Here is a 23,819-nt window from a genome sequence, read left to right as displayed (position 1 = left end):
TGATCAGCCACTGAACCATCTCTGCACACCACAATTTTAGTTTTAAATCCACCCTTCAGAAAGTTTCATTCTCTAGCTGAAGGCCAGGTCAGTCACATACCAATTTGTACTTTCCACTCTAGTCTCTTACTAAGTACACTATAGGCTGAGACAACCTTTTATAAGAAGAACTGCAGCTAATGACAGGAATAAAGAATTCTTACCCCAGCCCCCATATTTGGTATCATGAGCGCATTCATGGGCATGACATTGAGATCTGAGTCCTTGGTCAAGGCCTTCTGAATATTATGCTCACTTCCCATCTCATTAGCCATTCTAAGTCCAACACTCACGTTTTCTAGACTAATTCCTTCCACAGTGTTCTTAAATAATGGCAAAAGTAATTCAACTGAACAGGATGCCAACTGAGCTTCCTTAAGCGTTGCTTTCAACTCCATCTTTGTATTTGCGACGTCTTGCTTGAGCCTAATAACAGACAAATAAGCTTGAAGTTACTTCTAACACATAAACTGGAGACCTTTTATATAAGACGAGAACGGTCAAGCCTGCCTCTGGACTGACATGGGTTTGACTTAGATGCCCCTAGGGGAGACCTTACCACCAGGACTATAAGCATCCAGGCCAAACATAGACTGACAGAGGCCAAAAGACGTGGACCTTGAGTACAGGTAGGAGAATAGTTCATCTCACATTTTGCTGCTATGGAGTCACACGCAATGTACATTTAAATTTGTGTATAGGGCTAGAGAGATGGCTCAGCACTGGTGGTCTTCAGAGGACCCAGGTTCTATTCCCAGCCCCAGAGGGTAGCTCACAGCTCTTTATAACTCCAGTTCTGGGGAAACTCATACACTCCTTTGGCCTCCATGGGCGCCAAGGATGCATGTGGTGCACACACATATGGAGGCAAAATTCTCATACTCATAAAATAAATTTATCTCTAAATTTTTAATAAATATATATTTAAGATTTTTTAATAAATAAGAATCTACATATAACTAAATTTGAAAGAAGCTTTTTGAATATCTATAAAGCAAACAGCAAGTGCTGTGAGAGCACCATGCCTTTTATCACTCAGTACTTTAGTGTCCTTGTAGAATGTCACATGAAGACTCATTCAGGACTGATGGGGCTGCAAAGATGGCTCAGCAGGTAAAGACACTAGCTGCCACGCCTAGAAATCTGTTTAGACCTCTGGAACGCACATGCTGGAGAGAGAACAGAATCTGAAAATTGTCCTCTGACTCCACAGCACAAGTCTCACATACACACATGCATTTGGTATCTTACAGATATTTCAAAGAGAAGATTCTGTTCATAAGTACCACTGGCTTACAGTTAAAAGCTTATGATAAATAAGTGTCATTCATTCAAAACCATGGGCACAAAAATTAACAATTATATTTGATGAAACACCATTTTCCATTTTCTTTTTAAAAAAGATTTATTTGTTTTTTGTTTGTTTGTTTTATATAAGGACACTGTCGCTGTCTTCAGACTGATGTCCAGAAGAGGGCATCAGATCCTATTACAGATGGTTGTGAGCCACCATGTGGTTGCTGGGAATTGAACTCAGGGCCTCTGAAAAAGCAGTCAGTGCTCTTAACTGCTGAGCCATCTCTCCAGACCCCATTGTTCATTTTCTGCAAACTAAACTAAAAGCTAGTCTATATAACCTACAACAATAATAATGACATTTTTTTTTAAGATTACTATTTGGGGGAATATGAATTCACACAAATAACAAGTAAATTTCCCATTTAAAAAAAGCAAAATATGATAATCATTTGTTACACAGCAATACACCAGGCAATAATATTCACTTTAAGCTATTAATAGCTTGGGTTAATTTTTCAATTACTTTCATTACAAATAATAATAATAATTAATAATAATAAAAAGATCTTAAACCACACACCTGTAGGCAAATAGCCGAAGAGATTAGGAACAGCCTGAGCTGCCTGTGAGGCCTCGGCTCAAAAAGTACAAATAACAAGTAAGGCAAACAAACGAATAATAAAGACTGGCAACTGCCCTAACCTGCTGAGTAAGTATTTTTATAATCAGATATGTAGGCATATTTTAATGAATAAATACTAAATGTGACAGGGCTATTCGTGAATGGTTGCCATTTAATTAAGAAGCTAGAAGATGAGATTTGTTCTGCTACTACCAAGGCTACCTGCTGAGGTGCTTCTCAGGGGCACACTGTGGAGCAGATCCTCTCTCCCGGATGAGATAAGAAATCAGGCCCTCTGAAAGACTTCCATCACTAGTAGGCATCTCCATCAACTCAGTGACTCTTTTACAGGCACTTCAGCAACAACTTTTCCACAGACACTGAAAGCTAGGAAACATATGTTATTCAACTTATCATTTCAGGAGGGATTGTTTCCTTTCATTATTCTGTGATTTAAAGATCTCAATTATGTATAAATGCTTCAAAGGCAATATATAATTATAACTGCTATTAGGGCATGGCTGTGCATGTCTTTAATCTTAGCACTTAAGAGGCAGGTGGAGGCAGATCTCTGTGAGTTTAAGGCTACCCAGTTTACCTAGCAAGCTCCAGGCTAACTAGGGCTACATAGTGAGGCACTGTCTTAAAAAATTATAAATGCTACTCACTTATGTTCTAGTTACCTTAAAATAATATCAAAATTGCATTGCATAATAATTTACCAATTCCAAGTTTCCATATACATTTTTGAAAGGCTTGCATATATATACATACACATACACAAGATCACTTTTTAGATTTTATTTAATCTTGCATCTGTGCGTGGGTATGTGCACATGAGTCTTAGGGAGTTGGCAACATGGAGAGCAGAGTCCCCTGGAGCTGGAGTTATACAGGGATTGCGTAGCTACTGGGACTGAACTTGGGTCTTCAGCAAGGACAGCAAGCACTCTTTTTTGTTGTTGTTGTTGTTTTTCGAGACAGGGTTTCTCTGTATAGCCCTGGCTGTCCTGGAACTCACTTTGTAGACCAGGCTGGCCTCCAACTCAGAAATCCACCTGCTTCTGCCTCCCAAGTGCTGGGATTAAAGGCATGCGCCACCACGCCTGGGTGACAGCAAGCACTCTTAACCACTGAGCTATCTCTCTAGGCCCAAATGTAGTTATCTTTATTGGTCTATTTCCTGGAGTATTATAGCAATCCTTCAATATTCACCCAAAAGGACTAGAAAACAAATATGCAGACCATGGTGGATTTTGTACTAGTTCCATCTGGCCTAGGCAACAGAACCTGTTTCCTCTTACAACTGCAGAAACTCAATGCACCAACATTAAACACACTTCCCAACAACTGCGGCAGAGCACATAAAATGTTATTTTGAAAGTCATCCTTCTTGTTACACTTCTTCATTCCCATTTCCAACTCAATCAAGAATAATACTCTTTGCTGATGAAGATAATAATTAAAAATGACAGTACTTCTGGACTTTAGCAAAAATCTTCTCATTTAGCCCTGAAGATGTTATTTTTTACAAGTGACTGGCTATAGATGAATTCCTCCCAAGTTGGCCCATTTAAAGTGATGAATTAACACATCAGCAACATTGAGACTAAGTTTTCACAACTCTAGTTAGAAATGGTCATGTGTCTTTTTTGTTGTGGCTGTTCATACAAGATTAAAAGTCATGTTTTGTGTTTTCTATATTGCTTTTCAAATATTTAAGATTTAGTCTTAGATTTCCCTATTAAAATACATTATGTTCAAGAAATTTTCATTAGTTTAGGTACATGTGAAATAGTAGGTTGAAACTATTCAAAATATTTAATTAGCAAGTCACAAACCTCCCAGAAAACCTGCAAAAAATGCATCAATTTTTGTCTGATGCTTCAATATACAATGCAGAGACAAATATTTAGCAGCTAAAATTCAAAAAGAAGAATAACCCAGAGGGCCTGTGATACTCCTCCTGGATCTCTTGCTGCTGAGTTGTGTAACATCTGTTACTACAAAAATCACGCTGTAGAGAATATATGGAGATATTTACATACAGCCCAGTAGAACCTTAAATGCACAGGTCACATGAAAAGCCAAACTAAGGATAAAGAGAAGCAGGCTCTGTGACATCCCAGCAAACTCCCCTGTGGGTCTGTTTAGTTTGTAACTGCCACAGCCCCTCGGGGGCGATTAGCATTTATCTTTTTCTCATTTATCTGTTTAAATATTTCTCTCTCCACAGGCTGGGATCTCAAGAAAGAATGTCTTATTTAGAGTTGAATCCTAAGCACCTACAAGCTTTGGAGAATTCAGGAATGCCTGGAAAGTATGCAAAGCTTAGCACTCCCAACAAACATGGCCAACGACTGCTTTTCACATATCCAACTCTTGACTGACCTTTCTAGGGGTTAAAAGAAAGATGTTTCTATATTTAGAAGAAAAACTTAAAACCAGCATGAGAGGTTAAGAATCTTCCATTCTTAGAAAATATTTCATAAAATGAAAATCATTTAGCATCAGTAATTTAAGTGAGTTCTCATGTATTGAGTTCTGGGTACTGGTACACATGCCAACACACACACACATACACACATACACTCACACACACTATTCTAAAAATTTTATCACAAATTAGAAAGCAATTTTTTTTTGCTTCATCACCTACAAATATTAACTACATCTTAAATGGTAAAAGTGTGGCAGAAATAGGGACCCGTGGTAGATAATTATCATCTAGACATAATCTAGAACTCTAACAAAGCAGTCTCAATGAGGAACAGCTTTAATTGGGCTGCCTACTGGGTATACCTGTCAGAGGTTTTCTTAGCTGGGCTGAGGTGGAAAGAAACATGCTGGCTGTAGGTGACACTATACCATAGGTTGAGCCCTAAATAAAAGAGAGAGAGCAAAGAGAAGCATGCATGCATGCATTCAGTCTCCCTCCTGTCCTGACTGTGGGTGTGGCTGACTGCTTCAAGCTCCTGCTGTCTTGGCTACAAGGATGAGTGATTACAATCTGAATTGTAAGTCAAATAACTGTTCTTCTCTTAAAAGTGCTCTGTTGAGGCATTTTATCACAGAAGAGAAAGGAAAGCAGGATGGGATCTAAGAAAGACTTCCTCGATATTATCATTCCCAACTCAAAGCAGACAAGTAGGTGAGTGTCACATATTCTCACAGAAGTTATAAGAAGTCATACTCTACGAGACAAAGACTGCACATGTCTGAAGACATCTCACTGTTTTGTGTTATGACAATTCTGGAACCAAAAGTAGATGAACAAATATAATGCTTTCCTTACTATAAAAATGCTTGCCTGCCGAACCAAATGCTACACTTCTCTTTCATTTATAAAATATCCCATCTTTATAAAATATACTCTCATTTCAGTTCACTAAAGGCATTTTTTTCTAATAGAAACTGAGTGTTCTGCCCAAGTTTTCAGTTATGTGCAAGGCATGGCTAACTGACAAACATTGCATTTCTGTACAACTTGTTAGTGACCCATCCTACACAAGTCTGAGCAAATTCGTCACCATCAGTATTATGATTTTTTTTAACCTGTCAAGGGTGATAATGGCATTGCAGATGTAGCTATAACCACAGTATTGTGTTCCATTTTGATCAGTAAGTGTGTTAAGGGATGGATGCTCATGAACAATAGCATTAGAAAAGATCATAGCACCTAGACTAGTTTAGGCAAATGTTGGTTAAAAACTACTCTCCCTGACGAGAAAGCATAGAATTCCATAAGTGTTTGTTTGCTAAACACCAATCCCTGAAAATCAAAATCATGTGACTTCAAACAACAGCATGCAAATTCTATTAAAATAACATCCAAAAATTCAAATACTCAGCAAGAAACAGAAAGTAGATGTAAGAAAGATGCTTTTTCTCTGTATTCTGGAAACTAGTCAAAACTTACCAAAGAGATAATTGCATAGCATTTTAGACTCCACTATGGAAAAAAAAAAGTGAAACTTAGAAATAGATAAGCAAAAATGACCAAAGCAGGAAAACAGATTTCTAAATAAAAGCTATCAAAATGATTGGGTGTGAGTGAGGGAACAGGGTGACATTTATGATTCAGAGAGGTTAATTGAATAAGAATCTGTGGCTTCTGGTCAGCTGGGGCTGAAGAGTCAACAGGAAACCAGCAGCACTGAAACAAAATCTTTGCTTTACAATGGATGCTGGTTGGCCTGAGCTGCAAAAGTAGTTATAATTAATAAGTGACCAGCACTGCTGAGGTGAACTCTTCTGGGAAGCGGTGGTTCAGGGAGGCCAAGGCTGTACCTTAAGTGGTAGCTAAACTTAGTAATGTGTTAGGAGTTTTCCACATGGCTCTGGTTTTCAAGGAGTAAAGGGACCACGGAGAGCAGCTGAGGGTTGACACCGTATGACAGGACTGGAGACCAGCATAGAGGTCAGAAAGCCACCGATGACAGAGCAGCCCCCCATCGTAGTGCAGGCCTCAGGACTGAAGAGGCAATGAATACAAACCGAGGCTTGGAATGATTAGGCAAGGGTTTCTAAGGAAAGCCCAGGAGATGTTATTGGAGAAATGCAGTGGATACACAAGGATTGCAAGTGTCACGGAAAGAAACTGAGGACTGGTACAATGAAAGGACAGAAGAGGCCACTGGTTAAAGATCCCAGGATACTGCAGATGTTAGGACCACGGATGACCATCAAGGACAGCAACAGGGGTGGTTTAGAGTCACGGTGACACACTGAGCAAGAAGTAGAATCCCTGGACTCATCTTACTTTATCCCACCTTTAAACTTAGATGCCATCTGGCCCACTCTGCGGGGCAGCTCAGCAATCTTCACGTTTTTTCCACTTTCTCCTTTTTAAAGTAATTATCCTGAATTAACCAACCTACCTTAAATTTACTTACAAGCCTGAGTTGATCAGAACTGATTTTACAGAACAACCTTGAAGACCTATCTGTTCTTTGTAGAAAGTCATTGCTGAAGCAGTCATAAATGGAGAACTACTAAACCAGAGGGTGGGGGTTGGGGGCATCAGTGGCCTGCAACGGATCGTTTCTATACTCATCCTGACTCCCATTTGTCTGTATGGAGTTAACAAAAGTGACGAATAAATGAGGCTATCTGCTCAGATCTTGAGACGCTCGAAAAGCAAAGACTAAAACTATTAATATACACCAGTTGTAGAATTAGCAGAAAACAGCAATAATAATACTTTGCTATTAAAAATTACAAATATGGCCGGTCTCACCATTAATCAAAGGTATGAAGTAAAGCTTACAAACAGGCACGATTTCTACAGTTTGATCCTTTACCTAAACCAGAGGCACTCGTACCCTCAAACATTTGACACCCTTGTAAGCCATGGCGTGACAGAGAAACTTGGTCTTTAGGGTCACCAATAGCAGCCACCGTTAGGTTAAGGTTACTCAACTGACATATTCAGTGCCAGAGACAGGGGACATGACTCGGGGTACGTCAAGAACTGGACTGGCATCGGGTGAGCTCAAGATTAGGAAAACACTATGTCGGAAACACCCCCAAACCCGGACCCTCGCTCTGCAGGGACCCTATCCCCCGCTAACTTCTCCCCGGCGCCCCGAGACCACACCGCGGGAAGCAGGGGCACAATGTCCGCTTTCCTCTGGGTGACAGTGAGGACCTGAGCACCAAACACATACTGTTCAGGAGGGGTGGGCACCACGGGTTTCACTTCCGGGTGCCTAGGGTCACGCGCGGCCCGCCCTCAGAGCCCACCCCAGACTCGCGCCCGCCCGCCCGTCCGCCCGTCGCCCTGACGTCATCCCCCGCCGCCGCCACTACCTACAATGGCCGGAGGCCTCTCTGAGGCCTGCCCGGCCCTGGGTCACTGCAGCAGGCGGAGAGTGCAGAGAGAGTAGGAGGCCAGAGGGAAGGGCAGGGAGCGCGGGGAGAGAAGCTGACGAGTCACCAGAACAGGCAGCGGCGGCCTGAGCGCGTCCACCTTGGAGCTCAACGTTGCTAGTAACCGGCCTGCGGTTTCTGTGGAAACGGACGCCCCGCCCTCATCGGCCCGCTCCGACGCAGCTAATTGGTCGGGAGCTCTAGAGCGCGAGCGCCGTTCCTGCTGTGATTGGAGGGAGTGAGGGGGCGTGGCCGGCGGGGGGTTGTCTCTGCTCTGGTTTCTCTAGTGAGATTTTTCAAAAGCTTTAGCTTTGAGAAAAGGCGTAGCTTTTGTGCGTCGCTGACCGAAAATCTCAACCGCTCTCATCCTAGCAGGGAAGGAAGGTCCGTTCCGAGTCTCTTGACACTGGATCGAAAAATGACTTCCCTGCTTTTGCCCTTTTTTGTAGCTAGGATTTGAAAAAACCCAAGACAGAAAAACCTTTCCAGTGTATGGCATTATCCCCCACAGGAGTTTTTCTTCTTTAAAAACATAGTCAGCAGGTTCTCCAAAATGTCGTTCAAGTCCTCCTAAGTCCTTAGATAAAGCTGCTGTGCTTTCTAAACTGCTGAACCGGCCAAATGAGATCTTGGTAGGACCTAGTAGTGGTTTTTTGTTTGTTTATTTTGTTTTGTTTTGTTTTCCTTATGAGATTTTGGGAGTTTTGTCATTGTTCTTGGAATGTTTTCATGCACCTCCCAGGTGTAGTAGATAGGAGTGAGTTTACGTCCGAGTTTTTGTACAACTGGCTATTATCCATTTATTTGCCTCTATGGGAAACAAACAAACAAACATGTTTTTGCCGCGTGCACCTTGTCCTTCTTATATACTCAAGTGACCTTTCTTAGCACTCAGGGTATACACTGTCTGATGCTCTGAATAAAGTTGGCTATTGCATGCGGCGTTAGTCTGCCTCGTTCCTCCGCTCCACTCCCTCAGGTTCCACCACAGGAAGAGATATAAAAATGAACAGCATATCGAAGCAGCGCATACTTCTAGTAGATAGAGTAAAATGGTAGCTATGGGAAATGTCAGCTAGGAGCTGAACTGTCGGCCCTTCAGTATGGCTAGTACAAGCTCTTCAGAGCCAGATGCTGTGCTTCTTAGGGAGTTTCCATAGGGAGCTGTTCGCCTAGGTGAGGAAAATGAAAATACATGTTTATGAAATATTCTATAAGAAAGTCATAAATAGCAAGTTTGTTTATAATAGCTAAAAATGGCAAGTAGATTGAATGTTTACCAGCAGGAAAATTGATTACATATTCAATACAATGGAATGATATTCCACAGTCAAAAACAACAAGCCACTTCAATATGCACCTTCTGCATAAGTAGCTTGAAGCTCTTCTCTCTGTTGCCTGGGACATTCAATATGGACATGCTGGGTACATGAGCAGCCATGGATAGACTGGTAATAGACGTCTTAATTCAGCCTTGTATAAGAAAGTAGCGTAGGCTGAGTTGTTTAAAGAACAGAAACATATTTATCACATTTCTAGAATCTCAGAAGACCCAACTCAAGAATCAACCAATCTGGCTGCTAGTGAGTTGTCTGTTCCTAATGCTTACAGATGGTTGGAAGCCTCCTTGCTGTATTCTCACTTGAGCAAGAAGCAAGATCTCACCTACCTCCTGTAAGGACACAGATCTCATCATGAGGACTCTACTCCTGTAACCCAATCAGCCTGCCAAGGCCTCCACTCCAAGTGCCTACACACTGAGGGTTAGTGGGAGGAAGGGACACACTCATTCCACAGCAGGGAGCTGCATGCTACTCCTCCCTGGAGAGTGATCGTTCTCTGAAGGCAATTCTCCAAGTACTGACTTAATTGTGGAAAATAAAGATTTTTATTATCTTCCCACTATCACTTCTCAGCATATTTAATCATATATGTAAGCTGCTTTTACCTGATTATGGCTGTCAAAGAATGGTAGGTAAATGCCAAAAGAGGTTTTTGTAACTGAAAGCAGAAAAGGTGGGAGTTTAAAAATAAAAACATGTAATTTTAGATACTGGAACTTCAATATATTGACTTTCTCCTCAGCCTAGTAAGTAATTTACAATGCAAGAGTCATTGCTACGATGTTATAACAATGCAAGAAGAGATAAATCACGAATGTCACATGGTTTATGACATAAAAACTCATTCTTTTATCCTTGAATGAAAAAGGATAAAATGATCCTTGAAGTCCTCTCCCCAATTTAGCAGTTGTCCAAAACTATCACTTTACAAAGAAACTAACATTTTGATATTTTAAATGTTTGATTTTGACCTAGATGTGTCTGTCACTGCCTTTTTCTAATTATTGTATTTAATAAACAACTATAGTGTTACATGAAAGAATTAATTAGATTTCCTATCTATGTAACTATAAGAATTCCTATTCAAATCAGTCCCATTGCTTTCTTTTTTAAATCCCCCCTTTTTTTTTTGTGCATGTATCTGTGCATGTGGACAGGTAGAGGCCATGATGGTGGAGGCAGGACAGCTTTCAGGAGTGGGCTATCGCCCTGGGCTCTGCTGAGGCAGGGCCTCTCTCTCCATGTTCACTGCCCATAATGCACCTCAACCCCCAATTGACACTCTCTTGCAGCAGGTGGTTTCTTGCACTCCCTTGCCATCTCCCTGGCCCAATCCAGCTATAGTCTAACTAAAAGAGCACTGTAAAAAGCTCTGTGATAAAGGAGACATGTTAAGCATTCTTAAGCTGTTCTCGGTCTCTCTTGGGAAACAGAAAAAACTTACAGAGGATGCAGTGAGAATTGCTGAGTAATAAGGAATAAAGAAAAGCAACCAAAGCTGCTGCCTACGCTGTTAAAATAACCACAGTAGTGAGTTATTCAAGAAAACTGGAAAAAGATAAAAGAAGAGAAAGAAAGCATATCACATGTAGTGTTAGAGTCTGCAGGATACAGGAAACCTTGGCTGTAACCAGTTAGAAGGAAAAGAGATTTGCACTCATCAGCCACAGTAAAAATAAAATAAAATAAAATAAACCTTGGTGTTTTATATCAGATTCAGAAAGGGAGAAATAGAAATGAGTTGGCCTGAGCTTTGAAGTGCCACCACTGGGAAAGCAGGGATGAGGCAACTAAGGGGACGAGGGAAAGTAAGAAGTCACCAACCCAAGGATCCCATGTGCCTCTTCTGCTAATTCAGAATAAAAACACAATCAGAACCTGAAGTTGCTTACAGAGATGGTGGCTGCTCACCTAAGACAGCAGCTGGCCTCTGCTTCCATCCCCACCCATGGGTTTCTCTGGCCCGTTGTCCACACAGCACCTAGAGTGCTCCTGATAAGGGAGCAGCACAAAGCCACAGCTTTCCCATATCATGAACTGCAGTCTATGCATCTGGCCTCACAGGATCAGTGCCTCCCAAGTTCCCCCATGCCACAGTGCCCTCTAGCCTTGAGACCTCTCCACTCCTCTCAGTCCTATGCATCCCTGTCCTTCCCTCCAGTTGTAGCAGGTCTCAGGCCCCATCTCTCCTATAAGACACTTCTCTCAGATATCGGCATGATTATCTGAGACTCGCTAGGATAATCATGAGAGTATCATGATTCGCTAGCCTGATAATCCTACCAGAAGGCTTTCATGGACCACCTAATACAAGTCTGCATTGCCCAACTTCCACCTGTTCCTCTCTCCTTAGCCCTCCAGCATTCCCAACTAGATGCCGAATTTTATATGTTATCTCTTCCATTTTCTTCTGGAGAATGGAGATCTCATGAAAGGAAGACTATGTAGTAATTGACTGCTGTCACTCATCGCTAACAGTGACTAGGTCTGGTAAGAACCTGCCGTTAACAGTTTCAATAATGCCAGCAAATTTTATTTTTAACGAACAAAAAGGATTTATGGGAGCAATTCCCTGCATTAATGAGACTCATCTCTGAGAGTTACTGACTGGAAGCTATGTGTTGAAAATTACTAGAAAATGAAAGACGTTGAAAAGACTAATGTGTCCATTTAAAAGGAAAACAAGTACACTGACTTTGAAGTATGGTTTTAGTAATGTAGAAGTACACTAAGGATAGAGTTTTATGGCAGACAGGAGAGCTGGCCCCACCCCTCACTGGCTGCAGCAGTTAGGAGACCAGGAGAGCAGGACTTGACCTCACCTGGGCAGCACAGCAGAGCAGCTGGAGCTGAAAGTATAATGTAAAAACAAAATTCTAGGCCTTTAGGCCCAGGCTTGGGAATGTGACCTCTGTGACTCAATGCTCCAAGGTATGCTAATCATAAAACAAATAGCGACATTCCTCCACCCACCCGCTTCCTGGGTTCAAAGAGTGTCCATTCAAAGAATGTGCTATTGTTAGGGGCTCTTAGAAACTGTCTTGAGAGATAACCGGAACAATTACCAGGTATTCCTTGTGACTCTTGTGACTTTGCACTTCCTTGGGACTCTTAACTGGTATCTTTGGTATTTTCCAACAACGCCCTCCCCACTTCCTTGAGTTGTGGTTTCTTCCTTTAAGTACTCCTGTTATTAGACGCGTTCTCACGACCGGCCAGGAAGAACACCACAGACCAGAATCTTCTGCGGCAAAACTTTATTGCTTACATCTTCAGGAGCCAGAGTGCAAGAAGCAAGAGAGCAAGAAGCAAGAGAGCAAGAAGCAAGAGAGAGAGAAAACGAAACCCCGTCCCTCTTAAGGAGCATTCTCCTTCGCCTCGGACGTGTCACTCCCTGATTGGCTGCAGCCCATCGGCCGAGTTGACGTCACGGGGAAGGCAGAGCACAAGTAGTCATAAGATACCCTTGGCACATGCGCAGATTATTTGTTTACCACTTAGAACACAGCTGTCAGCGCCATCTTGTAACGGCGAATGTGGGCGCGGCTCCCAACATCTCCCCCTATCCTTTTAATAAGAGCAAATAGGCCACCCATATTAATGAGAGTGGAGATAGAGGTCAAATCCCCAGTGTGTAGGTAAAGGAGCCATGTACAGGATTAGCTCTTAGACTCACAGGCTTTTACCCAGAGCAACCCTGACCTGCTCCCGTGTCGTTTTGCCTGGGGGAAGGGAACTAGGACACTGAACCTTCATGAAAGATGACATGTCTCCCTAGAATAGGCTCATATATGCCGCAGAGCCTTTCCATTGCAGTGCTTAGCCGTGCAACTCTCTCGGGCTGCTGAAGCACACTCACTCCATCCCGTGCAATGAGTCTAGCCTCATGGGATATAAGAGCTGAGTGGCCAGCGACCTATTGCCTAAGCATAGATATATCAGGGGAAGCTCCATGTTCTAGTCCTGCAAGCGCCTGGGCAATAACCACCTTGTCTCTCCTAGTTTGGGCCTTAAGCTTACAGACCAATCAAAGAAGCAACACTAATCCACAGCAAAGTGTATCTCCAAATAATATTAATCCCACCCATTTTTTAAAGAAAGAAAATGCTGAGGAGATCCAATTGGGTAATCCTTTGGTCAGGGACAGGTCCAAGCGCGTGGAGTTGACCTGAAGTCTCAATTCCCGAAGGATCTGTTCAAATTCAGCCATCCAATTCTGTAACATATACTGAAAAAGACTTTTTGACAAATTAGCTGCCCTAGTAAATTTAACATACTGAATGGAAATAACACACAATCCCGGAAACTTTTGTTCACAACCCTGCTGAGTTATTTGTCATAATACATCTAGTTGTATCTGGACAAGATCTATGAGTTGATTAACCAGCATGAGACCTCTCTGTATCTTGACATTAGCTGAGGCCTGTTCATCTATGACTGTAGTCACTGAGGCTGACAAAGTGTTAATGGTGTCAGTCATCTGGACCTGTCCAGACAGAGCCAAGGCTGTCTGAATTAAGGCCAAACCCAGTTCCTAGTTAGTGGTAAAAAAGCAGGAGAATACTTGAGCATTATACATCACCGTCATTGGGAGTGGAAATGTCGACATTATCCCCCAACGCTGCTCTCTCTTTATTATTGACGCCCTGGACATCACCAAGACGAGGGACATCAGTATTCCCTTGGTCAGTCTGGATTTTTCGGGTGACCAAAGGAAGAAACATGTGTAACATCCATTTGCCAGACCTGTAGAGGTCGAATACCGCGTGGGTTAATTCCCACATGAGGAACTGGCAAAAGAGCTTCTTGTACATAAAGTTGACACATAGTAGGACTATTGGACATTCCCTGTGGTAAGACCTTCCATTGATACCTCTTATCAGGTTCCATGTGATTAATAGAGGGGATGGTAAAGGCAAATCTGGGCCTATCCCTTGGACACAAAGGTATAGAAAAGAAACAATCTTTAATATCTATAATAATTAAATTCCAGCCACGTGGTAAGGCGGAAAGTACAGGGAGACCCCTCTGTACTGGGCCAAATAAGTTCATTTGCTCATTAATGGCTCTGAGGTCATGGAGCAGTCTCCACTTTCCTGACTTTTTCTTAATTACAAAAATTGGAGTATTCCAAGGTGAGGTAGATGGCTCAATATGGCCTAATTTTAATTGTTCCTCTACCAGTTGAATCACAGCTTCTAGTTTTTCAGAGGATAGGTGCCATTGAGGAACCCACACTGGGTCCCCTGTTTTCCATGGTATGGGTCGTGCTGCCCCAATGGCCGCTAAGGAAAACCCAGACCCTGTCTGTCTTGGTTTCCATTAGGTGAGATGGGCTCTATCCTTCCCTGTTCTTGATGTCCTAACCCTTTTCCTTCTTTATAACCCATCTTTGCCATGATATTTTTTGCTTTAGCTGAATACCCTCCCGATGGGGCGTTTTCATTGGACAAAATAAGGCCCAAATGCTGCATAATATCCCTTCCCCAGAGGTTAACCGGGAGTGGGAGCACATAAGGTATGAATTTCCCTTGCTGTCCTTCAGAGGATTCCCACGTCAAGGCAATGGAGCTTATAGTGGGACATGATTGATAACCTAGGCCCTGTAATGAATGAGATGACTCTGTGGTGGGCCATGCTTTGGGCCACCAATGTGTAGAAATTATACTTTTATCTGCTCCGGTATCAAGGATGCCTTCAAACTCTTTTCCATTAATCTTAAGGCGGAGCTTAGGTCTATCATTTAAAGATACAACCAAATAGGCAGAATCATTTCCTGAGGAGCCCATTTTCTTTATCTCAGGTCCTGCAGATTTCTCCCTGGTATTATCAGGGAGGAGCAGCAGCTGAGCTATCCTATCTCCTTTACTAATAGAAAAAACGCCTTTAGGGCTTGAGCACAGGACCTGTATTTCAGGGGAATGTTGACAATCCATAACTCCAGGGTGGACTACTAAGCCCTGCAAGGTGAGTGAACCCCGGCCGAGAATAAGGCCCATGGTTCCCGGGGGCAAGGATGGTATAGGCTCCACTGGCACTGGCTGAATACTCATTTGAGGCATTAATAGGAAGTCGGAGGCGGCACGCAGGTCCACCCTTGTGGGTCTTCTTGGGTCGCCTCTCTGACTGCTTCCTGGGTCCTGACAAACCGGTTCCCATATCTTTGAGGGCCCTGGGACCGAGGGCCCGATGACCCGTTTTTTGGCACATCAGTTGATTGACTATCAGGTGGGGGAAGAATTCTGCCCTTTATATCCCTCACAGAGCGACACTGGTCAGCTCTATGATAACCCTTGCCACACTTAGAGCAAAGAGTGAGAGTCCCTCCCTGTTTATCTGGAGCTCTGCAATCTTTCTTAAAATGCCCAGGCTTTCCGCAATTAAAACATGTCCTCTGATCATTTCTGCTCATGGAGCGGTTCTGAGATTGGAGGATGGCGGCCGCTAAGCCTGCATTGGTGAGAGGTCCCCCAAGCTCTCGACAGACCCTGAGCCAGTCTTGTAAGCCTTTGTTCTTTCTTGGGGCTATGGCCGCTCGGCACTCCTTTGTGGCTTGCTCATAGATTAGCTGTTCTATCAGAGGCGCAGCTTGCTCTGACTCTCCAAAAATACGCTCTGCTGCCTCTGTCATTCTGGCCACAAAATCTGAGAAGGATTCCTGAGGTCCCTGGATTATCTTTGTTAATTGACCAGTGGTTTCACCTGCTCGAGAGAGCGCCTTCCAGGCCCTAATAGCCGTGGAAGAAATCTGGGCATAAGCTCCCCAATGGTAGTTTGTCTGATCAGCAGAATAAGCTCCCTGACCCGTTAACAAGTCAAAAGTCCAATCTCTCTGCTCTGGAGTCAAAGCAGCTGCGTTTGCTCGGGCCTGCGCTTGTGCAGCTTCATGCCAAAGAGCTCTCCATTCCATATATTTGCCCATACTAGGGAGAGCGGCTTTTACAACCGTTTGCCAGTCAGCAGGAGTTAGTGCCATGCCGGCGAGCCTGTCTAACTGTACCAAGGTAAAATTAGCATTGGTTCCGTATTTACGGACCGACTCGGCAATTTCTTTAATTTGTAAGTATTCTACCGGAGCGTGGACACGCCCACCCTCGGCTCCTTCAAAGACCGGAAATGCCTGTTGTATTTTCCTTTGTTCCTCTCTGGGAATGAATGAGTCTGCGCACTGCCTCTCTGCGCACTGCCTCTCTGCGCATTGCTGACGCACTACGCAGGGCGGGGACTCCGCATAGGGCGGACCTTGAAGCCGACTGCCCTGAGGCCAATCAGCAAACTGGCCTTCGCCAGCCGCTTTTGGCTTTTTTCTTGACCAATTAGCTGGCTGGTAATGGGCTGCTTCTTCCTCCCAGTCTGTTTCCTCAGAGGAGGATTCTTCACCTGCTTCAGAGCTACTAAGAGCTGGCTCCCCGAGCCCATCCAGCGATGAGCACAGGCTCCTTTTCCTAGAGACCTCCGCTAATTGATCTTTCTTCTTTTCCCTTTTTCCTCTTTTTCTTCTAATCTCTCTCCAGGTATTCCTACCTAACCTTAACTTTTCCTCGGGTTCAAGACCCTTGGAAAGGCCTGTATGCTTATTTTGTGTACCATATTTCCTCTTTGTTCCTACTCTCTCTCCCCGCTTTACTTCTGATAGCTTGTCCTGAATTTCCTCTAGAATCCGCCCTATCTTAATCACTTGATAACATGTGAAAAGGAACAAAAGGGCTCCTAACACCAGAAAAAATTCAAGGCCAAACATATTCCACTTTACTTCTGATAGACTGTCTTGAATTTCGTTAGAAAGTTCAAGATCAGACTTACCTCGTAAAGCTGTACTCACTGGTACTCTCGTTCCCCAGCTGAAAAGTTCTGAATTCATACAGTTGAATCCTTCTTAACAGTCTGCTTTACGGGAACCTTTATTACCGCGACCCGCAGTTCTGGTTCTGGAATGAGGGATCTTCCTTGCGCCAGTCCCGAGTTTTTTCTCGTCCCGGAATTCGGCACCAATTGTTATTAGACGCGTTCTCACGACCGGCCAGGAAGAACACCACAGACCAGAATCTTCTGCGGCAAAACTTTATTGCTTACATCTTCAGGAGCCAGAGTGCAAGAAGCAAGAGAGCAAGAAGCAAGAGAGCAAGAAGCAAGAGAGAGAGAAAACGAAACCCCGTCCCTCTTAAGGAGCATTCTCCTTCGCCTCGGACGTGTCACTCCCTGATTGGCTGCAGCCCATCGGCCGAGTTGACGTCACGGGGAAGGCAGAGCACAAGTAGTCATAAGATACCCTTGGCACATGCGCAGATTATTTGTTTACCACTTAGAACACAGCTGTCAGCGCCATCTTGTAACGGCGAATGTGGGCGCGGCTCCCAACATACTCCCTTACCCAGCTACTCGGGGTGCCACGGTCCTCTACCTCGCGTGGTGTATGACCATGGGCCCAAGAGCACTCTTGAATAAAAGACCTCTTGCAGTTTGCAGCAAGACCGTTTCTTGTGAGTGACTTGGGTGTCGCCTCTCCTGAGTCAGAATGTGGGGGAGGCGAACCTCACGTTGTGGGTCTTTCAGAGCTTGTGGGCCTGGGACAGATGCCCTGCCCCAACCCTCATTGCCTGAGGCAGGGAAGAGATTGAGTTCAGTCCCCCAACTCCTAACCCTGGCCAGGCTTTGGCAGCACAGAACAGCAGGAGAAGTGACCCCACCCCTCACCCCTGCAAAACAGAAGGGCTGACCCTGGAGGCTTGGATGCAGAACAGCAGGCAGTCTGACCAACTCAGCACCCATCCAGGCCCAGATCCAGGGCTCTGACTTGGTCCACCCCAACATCTACCCAGTCTATAAACTGTTGGAGCACGTGAAGCAGCTAGTCCTTCAGACTCAAAGCTGCAGGACGTCCATGACACAAGGCAACAACAGAATATCAGAGAGGAGTCCCAGTGAGGATCCAGTATTGATAGGATAGCAAAAGACTGAGGCCAGGACTCATTGCAAGGAACATTTGCAAGTATAGCTGTTTGGGCAAAAGGGTGTACTGTGTGGCACACTGTGACACACTGCAGCCTTCGTGGTGAGATGCTCTGTTTGTTTTCATTTTCATTCCTTTGATTTTTGTTTTCTTTTGAAGGGGAGGTTGCAAGGGAAGAAAGAGAGATGAAGGCACAGGCAGATGAGTGGTGCATGATGTGAAATTCACAAAGAATAAGAAGTTTTAAATAATAATGAGTTTTAAGGGCTCTGTGGGTGATAGCTAGGCTGTTAAAGGCTAGACTCACAAACAAAACGTTAAAAAATAGAGTTTTAATATTCTAAAACATAGACCTGGTGGTGAACACTTGTAATCATAGCAATTAAGAATCAAAAGCCAAAGAATTGTGAGTTCTTAGTTTTAGCAATAAGATATCTTAAAATATGTATTTTTATCTCCCTGCTCACCACTGTGTGTGTGAGTGTGTGTGTGTGTGTGTGTGTGTGTGTATTAAGGTGGTACTTTGTAGGTCTTTACAGATTTTTAAGAAATAATGCCACCATAAAAAATCAATAATTAATGCAAGTGCTGAAGAAACCAGCCCTTTCTGATAAATGGTAAAATATGTTTAAAGATGATACTTAAAAATAATCACACTTACAATAGCCTCAGAAATAACTTCCTAGTAATAAGTATAACCAAGGATGTGACAGACCTTTAAAACAAGAGTAAGAGAAATTGAATGAGACTCTAGAAGATGGAAAGACTTCCCATTCTCATAGACTGGCAGATTTAATGATGCAAAATGACCACATTACCAAAATGACCTGCAGTTTCTATGTAATCCTCATCCAAACTCCAACAACAGTGAAGTTAATAATCCATATGGAAATACAAAATACATCAGCTAGCAAAGTAACCCAAACAAAACCAGAAATGCTGGAGGTCCACAAAGTCTGGTTTAAAGGTCTCCTGCAGAGCTATCACAAAATATCATGGTACCAACACAGAAACAGGCATGCGGGCTAATGGACCGGAATAGAAGGGAACCCACACATCTACAGCCATCTGATTCAACAAAAGAGCCAACCAAAGCATGTGGTATTGGATAAACTGCCATCTGCAAGTAGAAAACATCAGTTTCTCACAGCGCTATTCAAAATAGTCAAGTTATGGACTAGATGTTCATCAGTGGATGAATAGATAAAGAAAATGTTGTTTGTATGCACACTGGCACTTTTCCATCGTGGAAAGCAAATTTATGCAATTTGCAGGATAGTGATCTGCAGGACGACATTATGTAACTTGCAGGGAAACGTGAACGAAACTAGAAATTGTCGTGTTAGCAAGATAGGCCTGACTCACAAAGAAAACTACCAGATATTATCTCTTCTGTAGAATTTAGAAAAAAAACAAACAAACAAACAAACCACAAGTGTAGAAAGGAGACTATTAGGGAGCAGGCAGAGATCAGGGTAGGGGAAGAGAGAGGAGAGGGGAGAGGAGAAAATGGAAGGGATGTGATCAAGCTACTTTAAATTCCATCAGTTTTTAAATTAATGTAAGCTGGTGCTCTTTATTTAAAAGGGTTCAGACTGCTGCTTGGGCCTGGGCTGCAATGGGAAATGCATCCGTGCCCATGTGCCCCTCCCCCAGCATTTTTCTGATCCAGAGACTACTCCCAGTATGACCTACAGACCCCAGTATATACACATATTTCATGTATTTTCATACTGGTCACTCTGGTCGCCACTGGAAATGCTCACCAACTAGAGATGATATTGACTGGACTGAGACGCAGAACCTCCTTTTCATTCATGCTTCCTCTTTAGAAGGTAGTCATAAAGTAACGTACACCTATATTGGAGACTTATGGAAATTCAGTTGATAGGCAGAATAATGGTCTCACCTTCACTTACAGAGTCATAGCTTGCATTTCAAGTGGAGATCATTTTATATAATACAATTTAAAAAGCTCTAAATCAGTTTTGTGGCATTATGGCAGGGAAGTCTCTGGCTTTGCTGAAGATTTGCCCTGAAAATTTCGAGACCTGAATACCTGCACCTCTTGAACAGAGGAGGGAGCCCTAATCCAGGTTCCAGATCTTTCAACTGGTTGGTTGACTATCCACAAGGGCTGCTGGGAGAAACTGCTTCTTGGTGTGATTAGAGGTAGCTGGGAATCTGGCAAAGCCCCCACCCCCAGCCCCACCCCCAGCCCCACCCCAGCCCCACCCCCAGCCCCACCCCCGGATATAGAGGGCAGGGTCAGAGCAGTAAGAAAGCTGAATTGGAGAGTAGAGAGAACCTTACGCGGTGGCATCTACACACTGCTCTCTGTCCCTCTGGTTTGTCCTTATCTGTGTCCAATCCCCCCCTGTCTCTGCTCTCTGCTTCTCACCTCTGAAAAGTATCTATAGTAATATTAACAACATTCATACCCATATGATGCTATAGTCTACCAGGTTCAAACAGAGATAGCAAGGTTTTATAGAAAGTAATTTTATGCCTACCTTGCAAACATGCAAATGGTACTATTTAGTATCGTTTCTCTAATTCTCTGTATTACATTGTTACTAATAGTAATTTTACTGACCATTCATTTTGGCAAATTTTGTGCTCCCTCTGTGTGTGTGTGTGTGTGTGTGTTTTAATGAGTTGTTGCCATAGTGAAATAAGCAAAGAATGGGGTGGAGGAAGAAATAATGCTATGAAGAAGTGAATCTCTTGGCCTTGATCCAAGCCTCGGGGGGTTTACCTAATATGACTCGACTCCTGCAGGAAATGAGTACAGCCAATGTTTCCTGCTTTTCACATGACATGGTTCTTTCTACTGATGTCCCCAGAATGATCTAGAGAACTAACTACTCTTGAATGCAAAACAGGCCCCATTAAACTGACCTTCAGCAAAGAGGGAAGTCACAGGATCCTGTGACCCCTTGAAAAGTGAAGAACCAGGGCAGTGAGATGGCTCAGTGGGCAAGGGCACCGTGACCAAGCCTAAGGACCTAAGTCTAATCCCTGGGACCAGCACGGTGGAATGAGGAGTCATTCCCACAAGCTGTCCTCTGACCTCTACATGCACACACACACACACACACACACACACATACACACACAATCACACACACACAAACACACACACCTGGCACAAGTGTTCACTGGAAACAAGAGCCATGAAGCCAGCACAGCTGCTTGACACAGTTCCAGCAACGATTGCTACAGTCTCTGTTGTTCTGTCTCTAACTTTTGGGTTTTGGTCTCTGTGTGTTGCATTATTGGGAACTCACTGCATTATGATTCATTTTATGTCTTTTCCTGAGAAAAATTATGTCTGACTCAATTTAGGAAACTCCTAAAGTTAACTTTATCTGGCCACTATTTGGAAGTCTTTCTTATGCCCCAGAGATCACTAAGCACAGAGCTAGATGAAGCCATTACTCCAGGAATCTTCTTGGTGTGTCTGCCCCTGAGCAAACTCAAACAGAATAATTTATGCAGGACCAACAGAGACAAGTGACAAACTCTCAATGGCCAGTAGAACAGGTTACAGATTCAAGGTCTCTTTTTATTATAGGCTTAAAGGTCTCTTAAAAATGCAGTTTAAAGACAAGCAGTTGCACAGGGTACACTTCTGAAGGAATAAAACTCATCAAATAAATTGACTAAAATAAACTTTGGCTTTATAGTGTAGTTGATGAAACTTATAGTAAAATAACTTAGGCATTAGTATTTGCTACTCATAAAAAGACTGGTTCAGATATTTTTGTTTGCCCGAAGTGCTTTCAAACAGAAAATGCTGCCAGTCTAAAAGCAGGCTGTCATATTAAATGTATTTGCTTTAGAGGTGGCATTCTTTAGACTCTTTCAATTGGAGTTATAAGGCTATTAATAAAAAGAATAATATGTTGTTCATATTTTCTAGTTGTGACTGAACTTGAAACCCTAGACAGGTAATAGAAAGTCAAACACATATTCTGTACCACTTAAATAATCATTAGTCTGCCTTTGTTCTGTGAAACTTGTATAAATTAAGAAGCACCTGGCTGCTACTCAGTCCGAGCAAGCAGCAGACATGGCCTGACGGCCAACAAGTTAGAGCCACAGGAGTTGCCCCATTGCTAGCAAATCAGCTGTGAGATTTCCCTGACCATGGAGCCTGGCTCACCCCCCCCCTCCCTCTGCCCCTTACTCCTTATCTTATCTGAGGGCCCTGTCAAAACGGACTCTCTGACTCTTCTTTCTGTGCTGAGGAGGGTCCCCCAAGAAGACCCCCCCCCCACACACACACACCTTCACACACTAAGAAAATAAATGTAAGCAATTATTTTTAAACCTGGAAAACTCCACACAAACATGCTGCTCCTAATCACTTCTGAGGCTCCCAGGTCTTAGTGTGGGAAAGTCTTTGTGGCATTCAAATTTAGTGCCTCCTTCTGCGCTGAGTCACACCCCTGTCTTGTGTCTTGTTCGGTTTGGAAATCTCCACATCAGCAGCTCCTCAGTAAGTCGCCTGTGAGAGCCACTTGGTCTGCTGATTTGCTCAGCTCTGCCCTGGCCCCATCTCCTCTCACCTCCTGTTCTCTATCGCCGTGCTTTGACAAGGTAGAGACTCAAGGACAAATGGCTTTTCAGCCATTGTGTGGACCATCCACCTTATCCCATGGCTTTGAAAATGAATATGAAATTGGAGAGAATTTGATGAGGGAGGTGTGGAATTTACAGTCCAATTTTTTAGAAAAGCTTTACATTCCTGGTTTATCATTTGCCCCACTTCTAACTTGGTTATGTTTTGTAAACGCTGCATGAACTTTTATCTCAGCCACAGATGTGCATATTTTCTCCTCTTTTAAATGGGCCAGTCAAAACCAAAGTGTCCAAAACTTTTGGCTCAAGATTTAGGTCTGCTCTCTTCTGTGATTCTGTTAGATGCTTCACTGGTTTTGCCCATGGCTCTGTACCAACTGTTTCCATGAAAAGAAACACACAGGTCCATCAAAGGCCAAGCTGGCCAGCAGATCAGACCGTGAACAAAGCTGGGCTTTAGTTCTTTAGTTAACTTGTATAACTTGTTTTCTTGACAGCAGATAAAAGCAAAGCAGATTCCTGGAGTTTATAAAACATTGAAATGAACCTGCAGAAATTGTATTCCCAGTTTTCTTCACATCTTCCAATACCATCAGGTTTATAAACACAAAGGATAGACAGTTAAGCATCAGCCCCGAGTTAAGGAACAGAGAGCCCTGGGCTCAAGAGTGACCTTTCGTCATTTGGCCAAGTCACTATTCCAGCTTTTGTTGTGTCTCCTGTAGGGTCAGCCAGGTAGATGGAGAAAGTACTAAAATGAACTACCCGTGACTGCCCTGGCTGGGAAATAGATGCTGATAGCAAAGTGACTTCCAGGGGGCAGACCCAGGTTTCAGAAGTAGATGTGATTCCCAAGAATCTTGTATGGAACAGATGATGAGGGTGGAATCTAGGAAAATGACTGGAGGGAGGACTTTGTCAGAACCCAGGAGATAGAAAGCAGACAGACAAGAATGGATATCACTCCTAAACTATCAGCACAAGCTAAGCAGAGTCCCAGCACACCTGTTTGGGTTTAACCAGGCAAAGTTGGGCAAGACTGCTTGTTTAAGGTATTCTTTGCAAAGCTACATAAATTGGGTTTAGCCAGGCAAAGTTGGACAAGACT

General features: G+C 43.4%; 1 protein-coding gene and 1 long non-coding RNA gene across 26 annotated transcripts in view; one reads left to right on the top strand and one right to left on the bottom strand.

The window, feature by feature from the left end:
- Window positions 1–7,989, bottom strand: part of Odf2l (outer dense fiber of sperm tails 2-like) — a 35,347-nt gene extending 27,358 nt beyond the window's left edge. For 3 of the 25 annotated variants that reach the window (XM_006501675.3, XM_030252678.1, XM_030252683.1), the window contains exons 1-3: window positions 7,772–7,983; window positions 2,183–2,347; window positions 333–465 (exon numbers count right to left, since the gene is read on the bottom strand). In XM_006501675.3, the coding sequence (XP_006501738.1) occupies window positions 333–465; window positions 2,183–2,289 (240 nt within the window). In that variant the 5' untranslated portion in view covers window positions 2,290–2,347; window positions 7,772–7,983. The other 22 variants (XM_006501678.4, XM_030252680.1, NM_001162538.1 and 19 more) reach the window with 18 other exon arrangements.
- A 155-nt stretch (window positions 7,990–8,144) lies between these two features.
- On the top strand, window positions 8,145–9,736 carry Gm40163. Its single transcript, XR_867692.2, has 2 exons — window positions 8,145–8,215; window positions 9,443–9,736. It is a non-coding gene; the product is annotated as a predicted gene, 40163 (long non-coding RNA).
- Window positions 9,737–23,819: the final 14,083 nt, after the last annotated feature.

The sequence above is a fragment of the Mus musculus genome, chromosome 3, assembly GCF_000001635.26.
Source record: "Mus musculus strain C57BL/6J chromosome 3, GRCm38.p6 C57BL/6J".
NCBI lineage: Eukaryota > Metazoa > Chordata > Mammalia > Rodentia > Muridae > Mus > Mus musculus.
This window is presented reverse-complemented; position numbering and strand designations above follow the sequence as displayed.